Source organism: Ananas comosus, linkage group 12 (assembly GCF_001540865.1).
Source record: "Ananas comosus cultivar F153 linkage group 12, ASM154086v1, whole genome shotgun sequence".
NCBI classification, from domain to species: domain Eukaryota; kingdom Viridiplantae; phylum Streptophyta; class Magnoliopsida; order Poales; family Bromeliaceae; genus Ananas; species Ananas comosus.
Genome location: NC_033632.1, coordinates 895,171 through 921,190, shown reverse-complemented (window position 1 = coordinate 921,190; position 26,020 = coordinate 895,171). Strand labels below are relative to the sequence as shown.

General features: G+C 36.0%; 3 protein-coding genes and 1 long non-coding RNA gene across 5 annotated transcripts; 2 read left to right on the top strand and 2 right to left on the bottom strand.

Moving 5' to 3' along the window:
* On the top strand, positions 5,693 to 9,613 carry LOC109718772. The gene is made up of 3 exons (XM_020245175.1): positions 5,693 to 5,868; positions 7,640 to 8,118; positions 8,621 to 9,613. Exons 1-3 carry the CDS (start codon positions 5,836 to 5,838, stop codon positions 9,369 to 9,371), a joined length of 1,263 nt encoding a protein of 420 aa, XP_020100764.1. The 5' UTR covers positions 5,693 to 5,835; the 3' UTR covers positions 9,372 to 9,613.
* LOC109718775 lies at positions 7,596 to 13,656 on the bottom strand. The gene is made up of 2 exons (XR_002218514.1): positions 13,587 to 13,656; positions 7,596 to 7,999 (listed from the first exon to the last, which is right to left on the bottom strand). It is a non-coding gene; the product is annotated as an uncharacterized LOC109718775 (long non-coding RNA).
* Positions 14,302 to 17,566, bottom strand: LOC109718774 (40S ribosomal protein S26-1). The gene is made up of 5 exons (XM_020245176.1): positions 17,432 to 17,566; positions 17,251 to 17,343; positions 17,046 to 17,130; positions 16,343 to 16,473; positions 14,302 to 14,649 (listed from the first exon to the last, which is right to left on the bottom strand). The coding sequence occupies exons 1-5, from the start codon at positions 17,432 to 17,434 to the stop codon at positions 14,584 to 14,586; spliced, it is 378 nt and encodes a 125-aa protein (XP_020100765.1). The 5' UTR covers positions 17,435 to 17,566; the 3' UTR covers positions 14,302 to 14,583.
* LOC109718584 (serine/threonine-protein kinase HT1-like) lies at positions 19,657 to 25,132 on the top strand. Of its 2 annotated transcripts, none has more exons than XM_020244880.1 (6): positions 19,657 to 20,411; positions 21,595 to 21,727; positions 21,883 to 22,078; positions 22,960 to 23,084; positions 23,659 to 23,817; positions 24,322 to 24,559. In XM_020244880.1, the coding sequence occupies exons 1-6, from the start codon at positions 20,128 to 20,130 to the stop codon at positions 24,427 to 24,429; spliced, it is 1,005 nt and encodes a 334-aa protein (XP_020100469.1). In that variant the 5' UTR covers positions 19,657 to 20,127; the 3' UTR covers positions 24,430 to 24,559. The 2 variants fall into 2 exon arrangements, with proteins under 2 accessions (XP_020100469.1, XP_020100468.1); XM_020244879.1 differs by lacking the exon at positions 24,322 to 24,559 and adding an exon at positions 24,587 to 25,132 and having other exon boundaries at positions 19,661 to 20,411.

Here is a 26,020-nt window from a genome sequence, read left to right as displayed (position 1 = left end):
GCAGGTGGAGACAAATTAAGGAATGGTGGGTTTTTGTTTGGTTGCTGGTGCTTCTCCTGTTTATGCTGACGTTTGAGAATTGGATGCATCTTAATTTGGAGTCACATTAATTAAGTAGCTTTTTTCGGAGTTGGGGAAAAGATTAGCATAAAAGTTTTAAGGCAACACATGAGAGAGAGAGAGAGAGAGAGATCTAAGAGAGTAAGGCCTTGAGATGATTGGTGAAAATTGTAGCATCTAATTGGGATCACTTGGACTTAAAAAGCAAAATCCGGAGATTAGGTTGGAGGAACTTTTCCATGAATAGGATAGCAAAAGATGCTAAACGCGTCAAGGACGTTAGTTACTAGAGTAGAAAAATACTACTTGTACACCATCCAACGGACAAGGTGTAGGATGTACACCTCTTTTTGACTCATTTCAAGTTAGTAACATATGGTTGGGCTTAATTTCAAGTTAGGGTCGTGTATAATCGAGCCCATTTGGAACTATGGCCTACGGCCCAATTGTGGTTATATAGTTACAAAATTGGGTGGAATATAGAGCCCAAAGTTTTTTTTTTTTTAATAATTTAAGGTTGAATAAATAAGGCCTAACGAAAACAAGCTAGTAATTAATTATTGATCAATTGCATCACAGCGTCTAACAAAATATCAATTTATTAATATTATATTTAATTGTTAAACTAACAACTTCATTCGATCGACTGTTAAAATAGTAAAAATTTAATTAAGATACCACTTAATAAATAAATAAAAAGAATTAAAGCTCTATATTTGTATACGCGTGACGCTGAGGGAGACACATACTCTATATCTTTCAATTGTTTTTTTTTTTATTATTATTATTTTCATTTTTAAAAAATTTTCTTTGGTCTTGTATGTTAATGTGCGACGTCCCCACACTCTCCGCGTAGAGTTAGTAAACTACTATACGGTAATTAAGTAAACCAAAATTTCTAATTGACACCTCAATGGGCTCAGAGATTCGAGCCGGAATCTGATTCGTGCATGGTTTCTAGAATGATAGCATACTATTATTTTATTCATTTTTTTAAAAAAATAATTTTAATTAAAATATGAAGTAATTAGAAATATGATACGAACCATTCAGTACTTTGCCACTTGGTTAATTATCTAAAAGATATTGATAGGGTCAAAAAATTATTAGGTGCATGATATAAGTTAAAAGAGTTTGTTTCTTATTTTTATCTTACAGGTTATTGTGCGCCCATAGCCGGTATCTTTTATTCACAAGTTGAGTCTTAATTTGTCTTAATTATCCGGTTGTTATTAGGATTCTTCTTCGTTAGGATGACATTATATAAAACTAATGTATATATATATACTCACTGCAAATTAATTAGTGATTTGATTAAGGTCTTTTTTTTTTTTTGAGAGAGAGAGATAGATAGCACGCTACCTGCTTCGTTTATTTCATTAAGAAATAAACTTAGCTGGAAATGTGAATTAATTAGGATTCGAACTTGGAACCTCGGGTACCGATCACCAAGTTCTTATTCTGGATGTAATTTTAATTTTCTCAAGAAATCGTAGCATTTGGTGATAAGAAATGTGATTAAACATCTAAAATAAGACAATATATATAGTGAATCACTACAACTTTCTAATCCCTAAAATATAAGACCTTATATATAAGGCAATATATAATGTGATTAAACCCTAAAATAAGACAATGAAATTAATGTATACTCACTACAACTTTCTAATCAATTTTTCGGAATAAAATAAATCATTTTGCAAGTGAAATATGTTATCTAATCAAATTATGGATGAAAATACCGACTGCCCCTAGAGCAAGTGGCAAAGGGCTTGGTAGTTGGTACCCGAGATCCAAGTTCGAATCCTAGTTGGTTCACATTTCTAGCTAAGTTTATTTCTAAATGAAATAAACGAAGCGGATAGTGTGCTACCTATTTCTCAAAAAAAATATATATATATTATGGATGAAAATTCCAATCAAGAAGTAAAAATAAATTTAGCACACAAGAAAAACTTTGTGCCGAATAAGTTGTTCCAACATGCAATTAAATTACTGAAACTAACGGCCCGCTTGACTATCTTTCGACTAATAAGGATTATGATCAAATATTTAGAAGAAAATTGATGTTTAGATTTTAAGTCATTTTTTCATAATAAAATAAATCACCTCAAAGATAAAATATACTATCCTAATAAATCATAGACAGTAAAATTTTTAAAGAAGCAAAATATTGAACTTCTTACATAAAATCATACTAAAACATTCTCTAAATTATTCTTGAATAATGTACTGCTCTCTATTTCAATATGCGAGTGGTGGAGTTTGGCACAAAAAAAAAAGAAAAAAAAAAAAAGAAGAAGTCTATTTCATCATGGAATTAATACAAGTGGTGGAGTTTGACAAAAGAATGGGCCCCTCCCATGCTGCATGCCACATGTAACTTAGTCGCGAAAGCGAGAGATCCAACAACCCCTGCAGCATCTACCTGCTTGATTTTCTTGCCCTACACGTCCTTGTACTTCCGTGTATGGTGTGGCCAAGGAAAAAATTTTAAAATATACCAGTGATGTTTCTGATATAATATTTTTAATTAATCAGATTTTTTTTCTTAAATTCATCTATTCCATCATAATTATTAAAAAAATATTTTTATTATACTTTACTTTTTAAAAAAGTGATGTAATTGGCTGAGAATAGATGATGTGATGTAAGTGTTACAATGTAGATTTTCTCGTGTCCAAGATCCTATTTGGATTTTTTTTTTTTTCCCTTCTATAAGGGTTATGATCGATCGAAGAAGAGCTTAATTTATTCAACCAAAAACAGTAAGATGTCGTTAATTATAAGTACCGAATCGTAACCTAGAGCAAATTAAAAACTTCCCAAATATATCCTTATGTAAAGGCATGAAAGATTAGATATGTAAAACCTAATTCATAGTCATACAAGACCATTTTGAAAGCTTTAGTGGGCCTGATTTTGCGTTGAATTATTTTGGCTTGTGAAGAAAACAAAGATAAAGATGGGTCATAGTGAATGAACCAGCTTCTCAGCAACCTTAGCTTTCTTGAAGCCTATATTTATCTTTGTCAAAGCATCTGGTTTCTTTAGGAAAACAAAACAAAACAAAATAATCTATAGAAGCAAGTGTTCAAAATTCGTGATTTTTTTTTTATTTTTGCAAATAACTTTAAATACTTGAAGTTAAAACTTTTGGAAGGAAAAAAAAAAATTAAATTAAAATCTTTTAATTTGTGTAGCTTATAAGATTCTCTCTCTCTCTCTCTCTCTCTCTCTCTCTCTCTCTCTCTCTCTATATATATATATATATATATATATATATTGTTTATAGCACTAGTCCAGTCGGGTTTATTTCTTTTTCTTGAAACCAAATACGACTCGATCGGAATTCAAAGCATGTAGAAGATGATGCCACATCTCTCACGAGCAAGCTAATTATTTCTTTTTGTTTCAATATGTACTTTGGCTTTTCAACGACGCCTACTTAGAAGGGACACTCAAATGGATGATGCATGTGTGACGCCCGTACGTGGACTCACTCAAAATTATGCGCTTTGGCTTTTCAACCTAGCGACCTAGTAATGGACCTGGGCTCGAATCTTAAAGCTATGACTTTGACTTTTTTGGTTTTTCAAAACAATATTGATGGAGAGTCTCTCAGAGGAAAAAAGAAAAGAAAAAAAAGAGGAGGTGGAGATTGATGTTGAAGTTCCATCTTTTCTTGTTATTTTTAAGCAGAAGAAAAGGAGAGAAAACAAAATCAGAGCCATGTTGGAACGCACAGTGAAAGTCTCTCACCTCATCTTGTTCTTATGTGTGGGTGGGGGGTCCATGTTCACATTTGCACACAGTAGGTGCCTCACAGATGACAGAACCCATGTATGTTCAACCATGATATTATTCTACATATAGATTCTTCAACTTTTGTGTCTTTAATCTCTATAAAACCCCATCCGAGAATTGTAGGGTTTACTATTCTTTTCTTGGTTTTTAGTTTAAAAGAAAAATGATAAGACTTGTAAAGAAAAAGTGACTTCGGGATTATAGTAGATATAGAATTGCAACCTAAAATGGGTTGAAAACCTAGCATATTGCTTAATCCCAATCTTCTTTTGTATTAACATAATTTTGATGCATGCATATTATGTGTAGGTTGTACACATATTCTTCAGCTGGAGAAAAATGAAATCATAGCCGTGTATTATATTAATGATCTCACGATTACGTGCAAAATGTATGCCAATCTTTTGCAACCTATATATGTACGTAAAAGAAAATTTTAAAAAGACTAGTGCAATAGTATATATGCTATAAACAATATTAATTGTTCTTATATATTATTGACAAATTTATATAAATTTTGAGAGTATGTATGAACAAATTAAAATTTTTATATTATGTTTTTCTCTCTGTAAATTATATTATACTTGCTAATATATTAGTAATATATAAGTACAACATTATGGAGGATCCAAGCATTTTCCTTTCTAAAATATCCAAATATGTGATGTTATTTATTCTATTTGTAGTTTGGAAAAATAATTTTCTTTCAAAATATATAATTCGTTACCGAATTTGAGTCAAATTTATTTAAAACCAACACATTAACTTCAAGACAAACATTTATCCTTATCTTGTAGTAGAACGTATTAGGGTTTCTCACATGATTTGCGGAATGAGTCAACAAACTAAAATATGTAGGGGCAACAAGGGGGGGGAGAGAGAGAGAGAGAGAGAGAGAGAGAGAGAGAGAGAGAGAGAGAGGTGTGAGATGCTCTTATTGTTAAGAAATTAATATGCTAAGTCTACAATCAAAAAGATGTTGTAATATCTGCAGTTCTTTATTCAAGGGTTCTAGAGTTTACTAATCCCTTAATTTGCTTTTTAGTTAAAAAAAATAAAATAAAANTCAAGGGGAAGAAGAGAGAGAGAGAGAGAGAGAGAGAGAGAGGTGTGAGATGCTCTTATTGTTAAGAAATTAATATGCTAAGTCTACAATCAAAAAGATGTTGTAATATCTGCAGTTCTTTATTCAAGGGTTCTAGAGTTTACTAATCCCTTAATTTGCTTTTTAGTTAAAAAAAATAAAATAAAATTAAGAGTGTTGAGACCTATAGAGCAAAAGTGGGCTTTGAATTGGATGTTTGTAGGTTAACAATCCACTGTGGGTTATGGACGTAACAATGCTCAATTGTGTTCAAATTTTTGTTTTATTTTATATAGAGAAAAATGGCATGTCTGTTTTAATTACGACACTTCCCTTCTAGTGTTTAGATTATTAATTCCTGTTGGATTAATAAAAAGTAATAAGGGAAAGAACTTTGGAGAAGTTAGTTTTAATTTGAGCTGTAAATTGTAACATATATATATATACATTAAAAAGTTGATATACGAAAGCATAATTCTTTTATATATATACATTAATGGTCAAAAGAAGGGGTTTAATTTCCGCACCGACTATTGGCTAGAGGACCCACCAACAGGGGAAGGAAAAGATTTAATTGCGAAGGCATCCATGGGAGGCACGTTCCGTGCCCCACGCTGTGCTTTGAGATTCGTGTGGGAGCAATCCGACGGCGGTAGCTTCTTCGTCGCATGCGAATGTGCCGCACATAATTTCCCCCTCCCCCGCCCCCCCGCACCACCACCACCACTCACCATGGGCAATTGGTACAATGACCATATAAATTAATAGCAGAAGAAGAAGAAGAAGAAGAAGAAGAAGAAGAAGAAGAGGAGGAAGAAGAAGAAGAAGAAGAAGAGGAAGAGGAGCTTTTTCCTTTACTTTGCGAGCCTCCTTCATTTCACCAAATGTCTCGGGAATCTCATTCAGTTACTCTGCAGGTCTTGTTCTTCTGCTCCTGCAGCTGCTGTTTCATTTCATCAAAAGTTTCATCATATTTCTCTTTTATCAGCTATTTGTTTGCTTCCAGGTTTTTAGGAGTTTTTTTTTCTTTTTTGAACTTATAAAAGCGTACATCAGATGATTTGTTTCATTTCATCAAAAGTTTCATCATATTTCTCTTTTATCAACTATTTGTTTGCTTGCAGGTTTTTAGGGTTTTTTTTTTTTTTTGAACTTATAAAAGCTCCACATCAGATGATTTGTTTCATTTCATCAAAAGTTTCATCATATTTCTCTTTTATCAGCAATTTGTTTGCTTGCAGGTTTTTAGGGGTTTTTTTTTTTTTTTTTTTGAACTTATAAAAGCTCCACATCAGATGATTTCTTTCATTTCATCAAAAGTTTCATCATATTTCCCTTTTATCAGCTATTTGTTTGCTTGCAAGTTTTTAGGGGTTTTTTCTTTTTGAACTTATAAAAGCTCCAAATCAGATGATTGTTCTTTGTTTTCTTTTGTGAGGTTTATGCACTCAAAAGAAAAAGAGAAAAAAATCATTCCAAAATCAAGTTATGGTCACAGATGATATATAAATCTGCAATATAGGTGTTTTTTTCAATTTTTTCAAAAGGGTTTATTTTAATTGGCTATATATATTTTGTGGCGCATCTCTCTCTCTCTCTCTCTCTTTATCTCTCACTTGCTGCTTCTTTGTTTGATTGTAGATCTGATATTTCTCTTTTATCAGCTATTTCTTTTCTTTTCTTCTTTCCAAACATGAATTTATAACAGCTCCACATCCATGAGTTGTTTATCATTTTCTTTTATGAGGTTAATACAATCAAAAGAATGGAAAAAAAAATCTTTCCAAAATCAAGTTATGTTATCTTTTTTTCTTTTTTTTTTTTGAAAAGGTAGGGTTTTAGGTCGCTATATATCTTCGTGCGCATCTCTCTCTCTCTCTCTCTCTCTCTCTCTCTCTCTCTCTCTCTCTTATGTGTATTGTTTTTAGCTTATTAAACCCTTCACTAAAGATCTTCTCGAGCTCACATCACACGTGCTTCTTCTCTTTTCTTTAGTATTTCATCTGATTAATTTCTCGTTCTCTCTTATGGCCACATCCGATACCGAATTCACCATAATCAGATCCAATGGATTTTGACCAAAAGATTTTCCAAATTATGTGGCCTGTTTAATATATCAGGATAAGATTTACTGTTTCCTAAGCATCATCACTGCAGGTTCAAATAATATTAATTATGAATTCGTAATTCACCATTCGTATGGGTTATTATGGTACCATTTGGCGGTATTACTTAAAACTATATACCCTGCCATAGTGGCTAAGTATATCCAAAACTTTTTTCATGAGACAAGACCAATCAAAAACTAAGCTAACTACACTGGTGGGTTAATGTTTATTTTTCATCTCAATTACAGCCATATGGATGTGGGTTTACAAGCTTGTGATATGATGATCTTTGAGTCTTGTAGTAAAAATAAGCCTGTGATGCATCTATAAGTTTTATATTTCTCAAATCATCATCTTTATTTTCGTGATAAAACTTTTAAGCCTACCAATAGTAAATTTTTTGGTTAATGAATTATCTCATGGTGCCTAATCTATAAATATATAATGAAGCTCTCTTTCAATCTCTATCTTCTAAATATGTTTGCTAATTTCCAGTGGCCTCTAATTTGCATATCAATTAATCATACATATATATGTATGTATATACAAAACACTTACTACTTGTTTGACGTAACTGCAGATAAACCAACAGGGAGAAGACAATGAAGGAGAAAATGAACAGAAAATTAAAGTAGTTAGGGACCAGTTGAAGCGAATCATAGCTTTCTCGGGTGTGAAAATAACCATGGCTTTTGTAATACTCTTAGCATTTTTGAACGGAACCAAAGATATAAGAGCCATGCATTCCTCCACAGTTATCAAAGCCTACAATTTCCTCATCTGGGCCACTCTTCAATCCCCCATCTTGTTGTTGCTGTACGCATTTTTTCTCTTTGGGCATTATAATCGAATCAACCGAAACCAGAAGATATATCTCATAGGCGGGATTACCACATCTTGTGTACTTTTAATTGTGACAAGCTTTTTCTCCATAGTACTCCTGAGCAAGGACAGTGCAGGGATGAGTCTTATTGTAATTCCTGTGATAGCTATCATATGCTTCCTTGGATATAGGGCTACACAAAATGTTAACGACCACGACAGTGCCAACCATGAAAGGTATATATATTATGTGTTTTTATACATTTCGATAGTACTATTAGCTTAATGATCTTCTCAGGTGAACTGAATTAGCATCTCATGAACTTCTTATAAATGTATCAAATTATATATTAGCTTGTGCTGTTATTGCGTGTCAAGTTTATTCAGAGAGAAGACTCGGGTACTAAATTTAGTGTTTTTTTTGACAAAAAAACTTGGCATTAACATGTTTCTCTAATTCTATTTGTTAAAAAAGTATCGAATGCTGGAAATAAGTTTTGCTTTGAAAAGTTGAAGAACTACATGTTCATGTAAAAAGTAAGCTGTAATTTTCTCTTTAATTTGAAACATATATACATGAGCTTAGGTCATTTTTTCATCGGTAAACTTACTAATAGATAACGGAATCAGCTAATCTAATATTTATATCATTTTTGAGGGGTGATGGGAGCTGCCTCTAAAAGCCTAGGCTTAACAACATTTTCAATTAACATGCATGTTGTGCATCTTCGATCAACAGCTACAAACCGGAGCAAAAGAAGGCCTTCAAGTTCGCTACTGCTATGGCAACTATGGCCATCACAGTACAAACGGGTATGATTTATGCTTCCTTCAAAAGCCCTCCCCTCCAAGCATTGCAAAGTTTCCAACTTGCGCTGAGTCTCTTCTTCCTGATCACCATGGTTGGCATCTTTGTTATGATGGTTACCTCCATCCCCTTAACTGCTCATTACTCCTTTTGGAGAGGGAGCCTTTCAAGCTTTGTGAGATACAGCAGCACTGCTATTTTGGTCCTCCTCGGGCTATCAGCCGCTGCGCTCGCCATGCAGTTCTTGGAAACCTTAGTCGTGGGCGTGTTCTCGCTGGCGCTCATCCCTATCTTCGTATACTTCATCCAGGAGTATCTGGGTATCGGCCTGAGAAATCCAACTAGTGCTCGACCCTTATACCATGACCCACGCTATGCGGGTGTGATGAGGAACGGCATTGCAATGCTGATCTCAGTCAATGGTGGCCTACTAGCATTCATATGCGTGGAGAGTGTGGGGATTGCACCACAGCAATATTACATGAGTTTAGGGCTAAAGGTGTGCGCATTCTTCCAGCTATTGGCCATCGAATCCGGCCTGATCTGGATAGGCCTCATGTTTGAACCGCCGCACGGTGAAATGTGGGCTTCGATCGTTGAAATATTTTACTCTGTTAGTTTGTTGCTGCAGCTAGTTATGATCCTGGCCGGGGCGGTGATGCTCTTCATCGTGCTATCTTAGCCAAGGGAACGTTTCGTTGGGGGTAAGTCGACATAACATAAAAATTGAATTTTCAGATAGAAGTGGACTTCTATCAAAACTTCAATTTATCACTTCCATCATACATAACCAAATGAATGGAAGTGATAATCTCGGTTTCGAGCTACACATAATTACTGTGATTATTTACTTCCAAAATGTTGTCTACGGGGGATCTCAGAGAGAGTTTTTCTGAAAGATTGCTAGATATGTTGTTGTTGTTGTCATCGTTAATGTTGTTTTGGTCTATTTTATCTGTCTCCACATATAATAGGCGATCGATCAATACTGGCTTTGTTTTCCGAAAGGTTTTAGGAGGACATTGGCTTTGTTGTTGTATAGTTAGTGTCTTGTAATCCTGTTTGTGGTGGGGCTCTATACAAATTTATAGGTGAAAAAATAAATGTGGTAATTTCTAAGTCGTTTGCAGGATTCTGTAACTTGACTACATTGTCTTTTGCAGTAATTAATATTACTGAATATTGATTACAGTACTTGTCCTTTGCTTTCTTATTATTTGTGTTTGATGACAATGCATTTGTGTTGACAAAGTAGCTTCTAATTAATTAATGATTAATTGAGAATAAGTAACATTTTTAGATTGTGCGTGCCCTAGAAGGCTTTCCCTCAATTATATCGATGAGGTAAGAAACCGCGGTGGTTGAATAAGACTAATTAATATTTAAAAAGTTTACCAAAAAAGCACTAGCTAATTAACTGATTATGCCGTTTCCATATCTAAAGGAACTTGAGATAATTAAGCGTAGCAGTGTTCTTCTCTTTTGAATAAAGGATAGGGCATGAGTCAATTTTGTGTCTATTTAGAAATCAACCAACTTAATCTCCGAGAGAGAGAATGTGTGTGTGTGTGTGTGTGTGAGGGAGAGAGAGAGAGGTGGGGGTATGTGTGTGAGATCTCTCTCTCTCTCTCTCTCTCTCTCGATATCTGTCTAGAGAAGTGTGTGTGTGTATGAGAGAGAGAGAGAGAGAGAGAGAGAGAGAGAGAGAGAGAGAGAGAGAGAGAGAGAGAGAGAGAGAGAGAGAGAGAGAGAGAGAGAGAGAGAGAGAGAGAGAGAGAGAGAGAGAGAGAGAGAGAGAGAGAGAGAGAGAGAGAGAGATCTCACACCCACCTCTCTCTCTCTCCCTCTCTCTCTCTCTCGATATCTGTCTAGAGAAGAGTGTGTGTGCGTGTGTGTGAGGGAGAGAGAGGTGGGTGGGTGCGTGTGTGAGCCTCTCTTTCTCTACAGAAGTGTGTGTGTATGGGGGGGAGGGAGAGAGAGAGAGAACCGGGTATGTGAGAGTTCTCTCTCTTCTCCATAGAGAGAAGTGTGTGTCAGGTAGAGAGAGAGGTGGGTGGGTGCGTGTGTGAGCCTCTCTTTCTCTACAGAAGTGTGTGTGTATGGGGGGGAGGGAGAGAGAGAGAGAACCGGGTATGTGAGAGTTCTCTCTCTTCTCCATAGAGAGAAGTGTGTGTCAGGTAGAGAGAGAGGTGGGTGGGGGTGTGTGTGACCCTCTCTCTCTCTCTCTAGAGAAGTGTTTGCGTATGAGAGAGAGAGAGAACCGGGTATGTGAGAGTTCTCTCTCTTCTCCATAGAGAGAAGTGTGTGTCAGGTAGAGAGAGAGGTGGGTGGGGGTGTGTGTGACCCTCTCTCTCTCTCTCTAAAGAAGTGTGTGCCTATGAGAGAGAGAGAGAGAGAGAGAGAGAGAGAGAGAGAGAGAGGCGGGTATGTTTGAGATCTCTCTCCTCTCAATAGAGAGATGTGTGTGTGAGGTAGAGAGAGAGGTGGGTGGGTGGGTGTGTCATGTGTGACCTCTCTCTCTCTCTCTCTCTCTCTCTCTCTCTCTCTCTAGAGAAGTGTTTGCGTATGAGAGAGAGAGAGAAGCGGGTGTTGTGAGATCTCTCTCTCTCTCTCTATAGAGAAGAGCGTGTGTGTGTCTCACAGAGAGAGAGAGAGAGAGAGAGAGAGAGAGAGAGAGAGAGAGTCTCTATCACCCTTTAGGGAGGGGAAGAGAGAGAGAGAGAGGGAGAGAGAATCCCTCACCGGCCCCTCAGGCACCTTCCACAGGTAGGTTGATCTACTTGATCAACGCAACCCCTAGCTAGCTAGGGCATGCATTATTATTTCTCTTTAAGCTAATTGCATGCATGGTGAAAACGAGAGCACGTACGCCTGGGCTTATTATATAAATAAATTTCGGGTTCGGATGTACGTGGTCGATCCAACCCAGTAGAAACATATATTAGGCCCATTAATTTGGGTTGTGTGGGAGAAGCCCGACCCATAAGCTCAACCTAATCTTCTCCCATCAATGGGCCACCTTGTTTGTCTTTTATGGGCCGTGGTTTCGTGGACTTCGAAATTGCACTCGACGTGCTCTGCAACTGTGAATATGATTGTAGCACTCTTCAGCCCATATATGCAGCTCCTAAGAATTTAAGTAACGCTATACTTACAGATAAATTTTATAATTTTTAATATATTTCCTTACCAACCCATTTTTAATTGGCAAAATGGTATCATTCATGAGGTGATTGTTGTAGTTCGTAAGACAAAGAATAAAAACGTAACTACTAAATTTTAAATTAGAAATTTATTGTAGAAGTGGTTTGTAAGAATAGCATTTTCTTAAGAATTTAAACTAGCTGCCTATAATTTGCCTAGCATAGAGATTATAAATCTTTTGTGACTGCAACAGTTTGATTTTTAGTTTATTGGTAGGTCGATATGATTATAAATTTTTATGACAATGCATTACGCTCATAATTAAGATGATCAATTGATTGCCGTCGCCACCATGCAATTGCCAGCACCTTTGTGCGATACTTATCAAAGTCTCGTAGATCTAAGATTGTGATAAATTTAGCAGAACACATTAAACCAAAAAATTTTGGTGTATAATTAGCTTTCAGTTCATTAGTATGTATATATTGATTATTTACGTTTTATATTAGTTATTTGGGGCGAGACTGATTATGTATAAATTTTTAACAATCTCCTCAAACATTGCACTAAACCTAATGCGAATCCACTGATCATCGTCCAAGCCGATGTATCGAACCTACGCCCCTCTCGTGAGTTTATATGCCTAACACATGCTTAATTTGTTGACCCAACTATTTTGATTGCGTTAAGCCATCATATCGCATTATATAAATTGACTTCCTTCCATTAGTCCATCATGTTCATGTGAGCTAGTAACTCGATTCAACCATACCATATAAGCGAGTAATCTAAAATTGCCAAACTATCGCCTCTGATACTGCTTATTAGGAGAGTCGCAATTCATCCTAAGTCCACATGGATCCAAGAATATAGATCCAAGAATATGGCACTGTCCCTAGAGCAAGTGGCAAAGGATTTAGTGATTGGTACCCGAAACCCAAGTTAAGTTGATTCATATTTACAGCTAAGTTTATTTCTAAATGAAATAAACGAAGCGGGTAGCGTGCTACCTATCTCTCAAAAAAAAAAGAAAAAGAAAAAGAAAAAGAATATGGCATATTTACTGTAACTCATCTAGCCTTAAATGCTTAAAACTTATTAGGTCAAGATCCATTACGATATATCAATCATTTACTCTTTAATAAATTAGTTATGTGATGCGAAACTACTCACATGTAAATTTCTAATAAACACTGTCCATCACAAAATAGACTGAATAATTTGCGGGTCGAGGCTACCAACATTCTTTATTCCACTATTCTCTGATGTTTTGAAGAATATATGAAAGCGATAAAACATAAAAATTAGATACTTGATTTAATGACAAAAAAGTTAGAAGGTGACAAATAGAGGAAACAGTAGCAATCAACCGGGTACATATAGGTAATCAAAGTGCATCAAATCCTTAATCTCTGAATCTTCTATTTTCTATGAACAAATTGCTCATAAACCGAAGATTTTTTTGGTTCACCCTTATACGCATTTAATTACTTGACATTTGAGAAAAGGAACATGCCATGCATGCATGTACTATTCATTCGTTGGTATACATACGTATGTATGCAAGTTCCCATTAAACTCAAGAGTAAAGCATATTTATGTATGGCAAACAAATTAAACGATAATATGCTAGCTTATGCGCGCATGCAATTAAATGCACTTAATTAATTGAATTCCCTATCCCTAAACAGAAAAAGATAATCTCAAAATAATTTAAGTTGTTTCGAGGAAAAATAAATCATTGTATACATACCGAAGGGCGGAGAAAGAAAGAAGGCAACAGGAAATAGCAATGTGAAGGTGTTGAGAGATTAAAGCAATGAAGGGCATGCACCAACTCAACTCTCGGTGCCAGCATATATAGAGAAATTTAGTTTAATAATTACTTATCAATCGAAGGGCCTACATATTTTGTCTTCGTCTTTGGAGATATTAGCTAAGCTAACATGGCCTTATGATGAATATACATAATATATATTTTTGTACGTTTATGGTGCAGGTTTGAAAGATTCCTGGGGGTTGAATAGAAATAGAACAAATGGTTTTGGATCAGCACGACAATTAATAACAATTAATCCATGCTTAATTAATTTCCCTGTTGGTGTTGAATTGCACATACTGACGTACACGTTGTTGTATAAATATTGTGTTTCTAAAGAACAGTTCAACAAAGCCAGAATTAAAAATAAACAGATGCTTTCAATTTGAGATGCTTTTCACATTGCATCTCATGCATTAGTTATGTCTCATACTTCAATCTCTCTCCGTATAAGTATCTTCTTATTACTCGAATATTTAATTTGTGGATAAGTGTGATTTTTATTTTTTATTTTTTCTCTAGATACCTTGATGGTAAATTTCTTGCGTCGCACGAAGCTTGATCTCTTTAAAAGCACAAGTGAGATCAAAATACAATCTTCTCATACAACTAACAAAGAATCATCAAACACAAGGACAGATGATCACTAGTTTCAACATCCATAACCAAAATTTCACCCGCAGCAATCTACAAGCCATTCCTACACGGATGACGAAATCATATTAGAAAGCCAGTAAATATCCAACAAGATCTTCAAGAATCATGAACGCAATAAAACAGGTTTTGACGAAATAGAATAGAATCAATTTTTGTCACATGTAACACTAAACAAAATTGACCCTCACGAAACACAATTTTAAGATTCAGGAAGGAGTTGAAAGACAAAGCAACTGATCTTGTAGCAGGTATCAAGCATGGAACCAAGGAAACATCACGGGCGGGCGGCGGTAGGAGCTCCAGCTGCACGTGGGGGTTGCCCCGGCCTCCCTGGATCATCCTACAAAATATAATACAATAGTTTGATGTTATATATGAGCCTGGGATGCAAAGTATTAAGTTAAAAATGCAGAGCCTTTACGTATTTTACAATCGAAACATTAGTTTCAACAATTTTGACTGTAATGCCTAATATTGTAGTATATTAGACTTGACAGAATATTCTATCATCTAACAGAATATTATGTTGCTTGATGGAATATTCTGTTGCCACCATGTCCTTGGAGCAATTTGTACCAAGAAATTTGCTTTGTATAACAACAAAGTCCTTTTATTAACCAACCAATCTAAGAGATCACATGTTAGCATCACCAGCTCTCAATGATTACCTCAAAACCTCCCATCTCAGCAACCTCCGGCAATGACATGGTGCCCACTCTATAGTATACTAACCGAAGGACTCAATTCTATTGCAGACCTCAAGGATCTAATTCTTATAATTTAAATTAAGAACATAATTGACGCTGCTGTATTAAATATGCAATTATGCCAAATAAGTTTTAATTAGAAAAAATATTTTGCCAATGATGTGTTGAGATCACATAACTGTGAACGACAGAGATGTTATGAGATTGACCTCGCTTGAATTATACTTCACCAAAAAGAAAGGACTTCCTTCAAATATTTTCCTTTGAAAAATGTCCCATCTTTAATGATCAGCTAAAAATGGAACTACATTAGCTGACAAAGTGAAGAGGATGGAGATCACATATGCGAGACCGGTTAATCCCAGAGGTACCGGGAATCAGCCAATGGGCCAGACATCCGGTCTCAAAGGAAAAAAAAAAAAAAAAATATTAAAATGTTAGCGGATGCGGAGCTTTTCGGGTCTTTATCGGAGATTGCTGGGTCTGAAGGAATAGAATGAATCGAAAAAAGATGAGTAGGAGTAGGTCTTCTCACGCGCATCCAACCTCGGTATTTTGGTCCTCAAAGCTGTGGTTCTTCTTACTGAGTAGTTGACCCACNAATATTAAAGACACTAGATGCCCATGCAAACAGGCCAGAAAAAAGTGTAAAAAACATTACATATGATTCAAAAGATAAGACTGACGTGGGACGTTTAATCACCTATTTGAATAAAAGCAGCAAAAAAGTCTCCACAGATTTGTAAAATTCATAAATCATGTGTGAATTTTCACTTAACCTAGGGAATAAAGCAAATGCTCAACTTCTCACTCACTAAAGAGCATCAAAAACCCATTTGTTTTGTGCAATAGATAGATGGAAGAAATTATAGAAATGAGCACAAGCAGGGTGATAACAACTAGGAAAATGAATAGTCATAGAAAAACAGTCCGCATTGTGCCATTTTGAAATGTTAATTTACGCTTTTGTTGACGCGTCCATTACAGAAAAAGACCCAATGAACGCAACGCCTAGCAAAAGCGATAAACCAAAAAACCCTATGAATTACACAAGTAAAGAGGTAACAATAACAGCCAACAAGGATTACCATAAAATAGAACAAAACTCTTTGCAACTAAAAGAAACTTATTTCTGTGCAAGTAACTAATTTTATAATGAAAGAGAAAACATTAGACAAGGAATTTCATTCACATTCCGACAATTCTATTTCTGATAAAACCACTTTGAAAACCAATCATTAATGCATATTTACTTAAAAGCAATTAATGAATAACAAAATTTTTCTAACAATAGAGTATTCTAAATCATAAGTATAGAGGAATTACCCTGCGCCTGAAACGTTGAGGAGGTTCACGGTTCCTCCTTGCCTCTCGGGATCTGACCCTAACGACATGAGAATGGATGGCACAGGAGACACAGTACTGCATCTTAGCATAGAGCTTTGGAAGAATGTAACCTGGAAAGACAAGGAGCAATAAAATTTTCCACGTCAACAAATTGAAGTCAGGTGATCGAAGGGTTAGAACAATTAAAAAGATGTCCACATTCAATAAAGGGGTTAGGATCACAAAAACCCACTAATTCTTTCATGCTTGCATTTCAACTCACAAACTTTAATCTAATGCACAAGAAGCCCAATAACTTATTTTCCATTTCAACTTACCCATAAAGCTTAATTTGGTTAAAGAGAACCTACTAGTTATCTAGTATTCCATTTGATCCAAAAAGCTCAATTCGGCCCACGAGGTTTGACTTTATCTAAAAAGCCTAACTTGAATCAAACAACCTGTATGGCTCATATTGATATAAAAACAAGCTAAACCTTAGTAAACATCTAATATCACTCGCTTTTGTTTGATGCAAACAACCAGAGTTTAGTTTGGTATGAAAATCCTAACTTCGGTGAATTAGTGGATACTTTGTTAAATCAAATCAAGTTGTGCGGATCAAATTGAAACTAAAAATAAGATAGTACTAGAGTAGGTATTTTCGCATGAGAACTTAAGTAGATATAGGTAAAACACATACCGTCGTATACGCAGGCCTCTTGCACGTCCCTCACAGCGGCTTGCTCGACGATATTCCTCACGATGAACCTCTTAATGGCCTTGTCCTTAATCGAATCCCAAAAGCAAAAGAGATAAAATTGCAAAATAAATAGAGCTTGAGCATCTAATTCGGGTCATTGGTGTAGATCTAGGGTTTTATTCTTCAGTGATTAAGAAACTGATACCTTGGGGCAACATTTTCCGCAATTGGAGCAGCGGATGAAGTTGACGTGGCCGCGTCCGTGCTTGTTGCGCCCGCCATTTCTGCGCTTGAAGGTCTAGAGAGAGAAAGGGGGTGGAGGGGGATTCCATTAATGGAGATCATGAGAAGAAGAGAGGGATCTAGGGTTAGGGTTTTGGCGTTACCATTGTCGTGGATGTCTCGATCGCCTCAACGAAGGAAGTAGCGGCAGCGGCGTCCCCGTTGATTTCGCTCCTCTAGGGTTTTGGATCGGGAAGAAGGAATCACGACGACGACTATTTATATGGTGGGGTGGTGGAAGCGGGATCTAATCCTAGCCGTCCAATGTTAAGTGAGATAACAAATTGGTTCGGTCTACTTTAGGCTAGGCCCAGCCCAATGTAACCGGCCCGGTTTAATTTCTTCCAGGAGGCGGCCCATAATTTTCCTCGCTTTTGTGAGTCGCGCCACAGCCCAAATAAACCGAACCGGGGCGGCCCAAACGAGATATTTATGGGTTGGGTCTGTTTAATCCAAGAAATTCCCGGCCCGGTCCGGTTTTTTTTATAGGAGATATTTTGGGGGTACATTATTATTATTTTATTATTATTATTATTATTATTATTATAATGAAGACTTGCGCCGCAGCTGATCCGCGTGGCTAAAAACACGGAGAGATTCCGCGTGGAGACCATTTTTTAATTAAACCAACGAGAGTGCTCGAAAACAATGTCTAAACCACCCTAAAATTATTAAAAAAAGCACCCTGCAGTATAATATATTTATATTTTACATTTTTATAATTTGAAGTTTATTATATATTTATGTATTTTTATTTTAGTTCTTTGAAAAAAAACAAAAGTAGCTATAAGAGAGCTGGAAAGCTCTATATTTACTTATTATAGAGTGCAGTATTTTGTTATTCTTTCAAATTTTTAGCAATAAATTGTTAAAATAAATTAAGAAAAAAACAATTAAATTTTGAACCATGTGGTACTAAATTATAAATATTTTGAACCAAAGAGGGACTTTTGAAAATGTCCCAAAATTTAAAGCGAATCGATGGGCCCCACCCAGATTACAGTAGCCGCCCCCACGTAGCCCTTTAAGTCAAACTACAGTTAGCTTGGTGGGTCCCACAGAACAAAAAAAAAATATCTTGGATCGCCGTACGTAGAAAGGGTCCGACCGTCCGAGACGATCCGACGGTCGTGATGATCCGTCACCCTCTAAGTCCCTATTCATCACGTGACTCAAAATGGTCTTCGCGCGGGGAAACGCGACGGGAAACGAGCAGGAAACCGGAATTGTCGTTTTCTCCCCCCCTCTCCCTCTCTCTCTCTCTCTATCTGACGTGGCGGTACCTGATTGGTTCTCCAAACCTTTTTTACGAATTTTCACACGCGTGAATACACGAATATGCTTCAACACTCTCGTACAGCGAAGTGTCATGCTTATACAACATAATTATTAATAAATTAATAATATTTTTTTAAACAAATATTATGTAATTTTTTTTATTAATTATGATGGAACGAAAAAATCTTAGAAATATAATTTTATTTGTTTAAAATACCATGTTAGTAATATAACTAATATATTCTAGATTTTTTTTTCATGATAGTGCACGTACACACGCCTGTATTAAAAATTTTGGAATATACAGATATATTTACATGTTTATTTTCTTAATTACATATTTGCTCTCATACCTTCTACCAAATAATAGAGTTGCATGGAAACTCTAATGTACTTTGGTATAAAGAGAAAGAGTAATTTTGATGTAAAAAAAAAAAAAGATAATCGTTATTTTGTAAAAAATAAGAGTATTACTGTAAAAAAAATAAGATAATAATTATTTTTGTATAATTTTAATGTTCGATAAGAGTTAGTCTAGTTTGGTCATATATATTTTTTTAGTTAGAATTATTTTTTTACGAGTATTTGAGAAACTAAAATATTTAGAGCTTTTGTTTGATAAGAGTTGAGATTATGAGCTTCTAAAGCAAGTTGCTTAATTGGTAGCTTTTCATTTTACTACCAAGAAAAAATTTAAATAATTTTTTAAAGTAAAACCAAACATATTTTTTTGTTTGAATGGTATTGAGAAGCGATGCACATATTAAACACGACATCAAACTTTTAAGGTTCCATTTAGAATTACAGAAAAATTCTATTATGCGTGATGAAAAGGTATTACAAAATAATATTTTATTTATTTGTATACATAATATCACATTACAATATATTTTTTACTATACCGTCAAAAAATAATTAATATACTTAATTATTAGTAACCTTCAATCCCAAGGTGCGGACATGAAATACAATTATTCTGAGGGACACACGTGCAAAATGCCAATTTTTTTTTATTTTTTTCATTTTTCTTTTCTTTTATTTTTTATTATCCTCTGCGGCATAAAAAGGGGTGCGACCGCCGCCGTAGTAATAAGCCGATGATCGGAAAACCTTCTCTAACAACCCTACTACTTCTCCTAACTCCATAGAGATAGAGGAAGAAGAAGACGACGACGACGACGACGACGACGACGAAGAAGAAGAAGAAGAATCTAGGGTTAGGGTTAGGGTTACGCTTAGGGTTTTGCTTCGAAGTGACACTTGAAAGGGGCTCCTAGTAGACGTGGAAGCTGCTGAATCACTGGGCGGAGCTTTTCCCCGACTTTACATTCTCTGGTTCGATCTATGCATCGCTTCTCCTTTCGAATTCGCCTTGTGTTGAGCCCTTTATCGCCTATATAAGCGGAGAAACCTTGTTGGATGGGGCCCAAATTAGGGTTTTTGATGTGATTGCTGTGATTCGGAGCCGATCGATGTGAGATAAGGTGTGTTGTCGTCGTTGTCGTTCTTGTTGTTGTTTAGTATGTTGTGTAAGTTTGAGGAGTCCGAGAGCGTAGCTTCTTCCTCGTGCCGAGCTCGCCGTAGTATGAGTTGTGGTGAGGAGTCTAAGGATGGGAGGAGAGAGGGGGACGAGATTAAACGGGTAGGGATGAGTAAAGTCGCCGATAATTCCGTTGGAACGAGCGGGGATGCTCTTCGCGCTCCGCAGCCACTAGAGATTGATCAGAAGCTGCTTCTTAACCCCAGGTCGCTCTTTATTGGGTCGAAGATTGGGGAGGGAGCTCATGGGAAAGTATACGAGGGAAGGTATGTTGAGGAATATCCGATTAAACTGAAATCAATATGATTAGTTGATTGGTAGAGTACTTATTACTTCACGACGAAATTGGGAAATTTCTTGTGTCTTAGTTCAAGTGGAGAAGTTTTCTCCTTTTGCATATGAGCTTATAATTGGGAATTTTCTCTTTCTTTTCTTTAGTATTGTTGATTGTGAATAGCTTAATATATTGAGTGTAAGCTGCCATTACATTTTTTTCGAGGATTTGTTTACTCCTATAACTCAAAAAAAGTATACTTTGTTTCCTAGTTGATTGTGAGGACCTGTATTTGGAGCATATTATATCTAAAATTGGATGTGGTCAAGAATATCTTGCTATGTAGGACAAAAGAATCTAGATACTAGATCCTGACTAGTCCTTTAAGGTGAGATCCTAACCGGTTACCTTAAGCAAATCAAACTAAGTTTGTAAAAGTTGCATGAAACTAATGGGTAGTGAATAACATATAAGACAAATCTATTGAAGCATCATTTAGCATTTGGTGGGCGGAGTTTGATGAGCATAGGGTTAAATTAGGAGGATTTTAGTATTTTGGTAAAACAAGCAATCTCGTCAAGTGCGTTTTTAATGGTTATATGTTCTTTTGAAGAAATCTCCAAAATCCTTGTGCTATGACATGCCAAGCATTTGAGCAGATGTGCTGATGGCATGTGAGCTGACATGTGCAGTGCCAGCATGTCAGTGGCATGCTCTCATGCCACAGTTATTAAAACTTTGTGTTAGGGCTTGAAAAGAGGATTCTGTCGGAATACATATTTGGTTTGCGCTTGTTCTTCGAACAGATGAATATGGTAAAAATTTCAGTTATTTATTTAGGTTTTGTGAACCCTGTCAGTCACTTCTGCTTGATTCATTTGGTTGAGCTTCTAACATTTTGCTTCATTCCTGCGGAAAACAGACATATTTGCGTATGATTTTTTTTAAGAATAGAAACTGTAGTAGCACATAACCAACATTTTATTCATTAATGATCTGTCATCTGTGTCCCTATATTTATTTGAGCTTCATATGAACTGAAAATGCATCTTATTTTGCACTCATCATAGTTTTAAATTCAAATTGAAAATATTCTTGAGAAAGAATTACTTGCTCAGATTTTTATGATTAGCAGCAGATAATTGTCTTTACTCGTTAGATATTATTTCAATCAGGTATGGCGAGCAAATCGTAGCAATAAAAGTTTTGAATGGTGGCGATACTCCTGAAGAAAGGGCTACACTTGAAGCTCGCTTTGTTCGAGAAGTAACTATGATGTCTAGAGTGAAACATGAGAACCTCGTCAAGGTGTATTCTCAGCTTTGTAACTTGAATTCATCATTTATTGGCTCCTGTTCACTGAGCAACATGTTTTCTTAGTTGATTTGATTCTTCGTTTTAGTGCTTTAATATTTCTCCAGAGATTTAGTCTAGTTTATACTCATATTACTTTTTTTATGAAGTTTATTGGAGCCTGCAAGGACCCAATCATGGTGATTGCCAGTGAACTACTGCCAGGAACGTCGTTAAAGAAATATTTAAGCAGTATGCAGCCCGGAATACTGGATCTTCGCACAGCAATAAATTTTGCACTTGACATTGCTCATGCAATGGAGTGCCTACATGCTAATGGGATAATACACAGAGACTTGAAACCTGGTGCTTATCATCTCTCTTTTCTTTTTTCTTTTTTTTCCCTTTTTTTTCTCCCTTAATCACAAGACATTTATCATTTAGTTTTAACTTCAGCATGCTTAGTGTTGAGGGTCTTGAAAGATTCTTAAATACCAGTAGAATTATAGAGACTTGGACAGACCTAGATTCCTTAAGTTTTATGACATGTTAACATATCAAAGTGCGAGCGATTTTGCATAAATTGCTGTATTTCTTTCATGTTAAGATTTCTTAGTTATAAATATGAAAAATATGATAAAAATGTAGAAAGCACATAAAGATTGCTCTCTCTTTTTTCGACCATTAATATACATGTGAAATAGTGTGATTAGTCTTATTTGCGAGATTTTATGACTTATTTGGAGGATTATGCCTCGTAGAGGCAAAAACATAAGTTGCATGCACTTCATGCTTCTGGTATTCTATTCTCTATAATTTGTTATAACACTATTTTGTTTAATTGGAATATGGAGAGCATTTACTTGTTTGTTAATTTCACTATTTCTCGTTCTATTTCTTGACTCAGCAGGCAGAAAAAATCTAGTGACACTTTCCTTAGATAGTCTAAAGCATCACAGCAGTACTTTTGTATTTTGAAACTAGTGGCACCTTAGACTAACCCAGTTAATATCCAGACATTTTACGTTAAGTACTTTCTTGGTGCATAAGTCTGTTTAAAGACTTGTAATACCAAACTTGATTTTATCATTGTTTTTTACTCCTAAAACCTAGTGATGCCCCCTTTTTTCCCTTGTTTTTTCTTGCTATTAAATGCATAATTGCATATGTGTATTCAGATAGACTTATGAACAAATTATGTATTACTGCCTAGAATGTCACTGATCAAAGGTAGTTCAAATGTGCAGACAATTTGTTGCTTACTGCAAATCAGAAAAATGTAAAGCTTGTTGATTTTGGGCTTGCTAGAGAAGAAACTGTAACAGAGATGATGACAGCTGAAACTGGAACTTACCGATGGATGGCTCCAGAGGTGATGCGTCAGTAATCTCTTTAGAGATATTTACATAAATGTCCCTGCAAAATCAGCTGTTTGCTATATCCTGACAATATCTGAAATTTCACATCCTTCAGTAACTTTCATACATATGTACCCCTGTACTTGCAGAAATGCTTCTCTTCAATAAATTTTATCTAATAAAAAACCAACTTTTTCCATGAATTAGATAACTCCCCAATTTGAGATAAGTGTATTTTTGCAAGAGTCTGCACTTTTGAGATTCGGAGTTTACCGAGGTATATATTTAATTAATTTTGCAGGGACATATGTGAAAGCCTCTTTTCACTGTACTTTAGTTTGGTTTTCGTCTTTAATGTCAGTAGAATGAATCAAAGTCCAAACACATTAAAATATCGCTTGTAAGCACATTGTATGTCAACTTTGTGATCCACAGGCTATATTTCTTTCCTCTAATCTCTCTAGGAAGCCATGTGTTGCTATCACGACCGTGTTCTTTATAAAAGATAGTTTCAATTTCTTGTTCTTAAATGGTTTGATTTTTGGCCGTAAGCCCCTGCTAATAATCTAAAATCTACTGAAATTACAGTTGTACAGCACTGTAACTCTGCGACACGGTGAGAAGAAGCATTACACGAACAAGGTTGATGTGTACAGCTTTGGTATTGTTTTATGGGAGTTGCTGACCAACAAAATGCCATTTGAAGGCATGTCCAACCTTCAGGCTGCATATGCTGCTGCTTTCAAGGTGAGGATAAGCTTTCAATTACCTAAGCCCCAAACCCTAAACCCTATTTTCCTACTTTCTGTTGACATGATCTAGATCATTGTAGTGGTTATCATCCTATAAATGGCAGCAACAAACGATTGGTTTAAGATGGTCACTAGTTATTGCATTTTGGTAAAATTGTAAACTAAAAGGTGAAGCAAACTGGTGACTGCTTCTAATCATGGCTACTAAATGCTCATTATTCTGAAAAATGCTGATGCTGTGTTCTTCTATGCTGCGTTCAGCTTAACAGCATTCGTGTCTCGTGCATACTTCTTCTTTGAAGTTCATTTGTGCTTCTTCTTTTGTCAAGCTTAGAATGCATAACTTACAAGCACACATAGTGTAGTATGGTTTGCTATCGCATTGGGGGTTTAGCCTTATAGAAAATGTACTTCATTTTGTTGAAATATGATTCTTTGCACCTTATGTTACTTACGATCATCTACATCTTGTGCCTGTTTGGCTCAACTTGTTTAGCAGCTTCTCTACTTCCGGAGAGTAGGACATTTGGCGCATGCAGCAACGAACTTCTGTTGCGATGAAAAGTTCAAATGGGCTTCTAGGCCCCAAAGCCAATTTGGCTCTTAGTTCCTTCCTCAAACAGTACTTCCATAGAAGCTGTAGCTGGGCGAAACAGGCCTTTTAAAGTTACTTATTAGATATCTCTATTGCCGCCGATGAGAATTGGAAATGTATTTTACTGATTTGAGCTCTCTTTCTTTGTTTTTTTCTTGAAATCAAAAAGCAAATGCGGCCCCCTTTTCCGGACGACACACCCCCTGAGCTCGTGTTCATCGTGCAGTCGTGCTGGGTCGAGGACCCCAACATGCGGCCGAACTTCGGCCAGATCATTCGCATGCTAAACACCTTCCTTTTCACTCTGCCCCCGCCGTTACCCGACCGAGAAGCCAACACCAATCAAGAAGCTAAAGCCGTTCCAACGAGCAGTAGGGGCACCATTACAGCCACATCCAATGCGCGGAGTGGCAAGCGCTCTTTCCTTCGACAGCTCTTTGCCGCGAAGAGGGCAACCAATGGTAGGACATAATTTACTGTAAGGCCACAAATGTCTATTACTGTATAAGTAGCACTAATAGGCCACATGTAACAGAGTAAGGGATGATACTAAAGCAAACAAGAATACAAATTACATATGCTATATTATATATATAATTAATTCCTGATCCGACTAGCATAACCTTTGTTTCTTTTGGTTTTTGGAAATGTCTTCTTACTATCCCTGCAGGTAACATGCAGTTGGGTTTAATGGAATTTCGCATCTCTCTCTCTCTCTCTCTCTCTCAACTAACATTGTAAGTGTGAAGGATCCACTGATACAAGTGTAAGTAACACACTGTTTTGCATTAGTGTGAATTCCTTGTTCTATATCAGTGGTGATAGGATGTTTAGATGCTACTAATCACTTTTAGTTGGAAATTTACCGTGAGCTCAAAATAGTCACCATTGCACGGTTCCAGGTCGGTCCCAAAGCATTCAATTCCTGCAACTGTATTTTCTTAACTGCCATCTGGCGGTTCTTGGGCTTTTATGTGTTGATTACAGAAACTATTTTGTGCAATTTAGCTGAATAACCTAAAGAAAAGAGTACGATTTCCAATGAATAGAAAAGTTGGGTTGGCAACCCCCTAGTGCGTGTGATAAGCCCAGAAAAAAAAATATTATTCTCAAACATGAAGTGCCTTTTCTATTAATGTTATAGTGAAATGGAAGAAACTGCATGTTTTGGGACTATTTGAAGCAAACAACACTCATTCTATTGGTTTCAGAGCTTGAAACTCCAGAGGCTAGTGACTACAAATATGCTACACTTGGGACACCGTGTGACATTTTAATAGTCCCACAACAAATTATGTAGAAGGGTGTGATTGGTTTATACACACTAGTTATAATAGCTGAATTTAAATATTTTGGGCTGGTGGTGGTTGTGACCCAGTAAGTTATTATTATTAGTGAGTCCAGTTGCTACATTTAGTACTAAAATCTGACAGCCAGTAGAAAGTGTGAGATATATCTCATATCGTCTCGTGTATTTGGGACTATCTGTTTGATTGGGTCGGGCTGACGAGAACGTGAGTCTAAACAAGAAAAATATATGATACTTTAATAATCTCACATTAGATAATGTGAAAAAGTATGATGACTTTATAAGTAACAAATA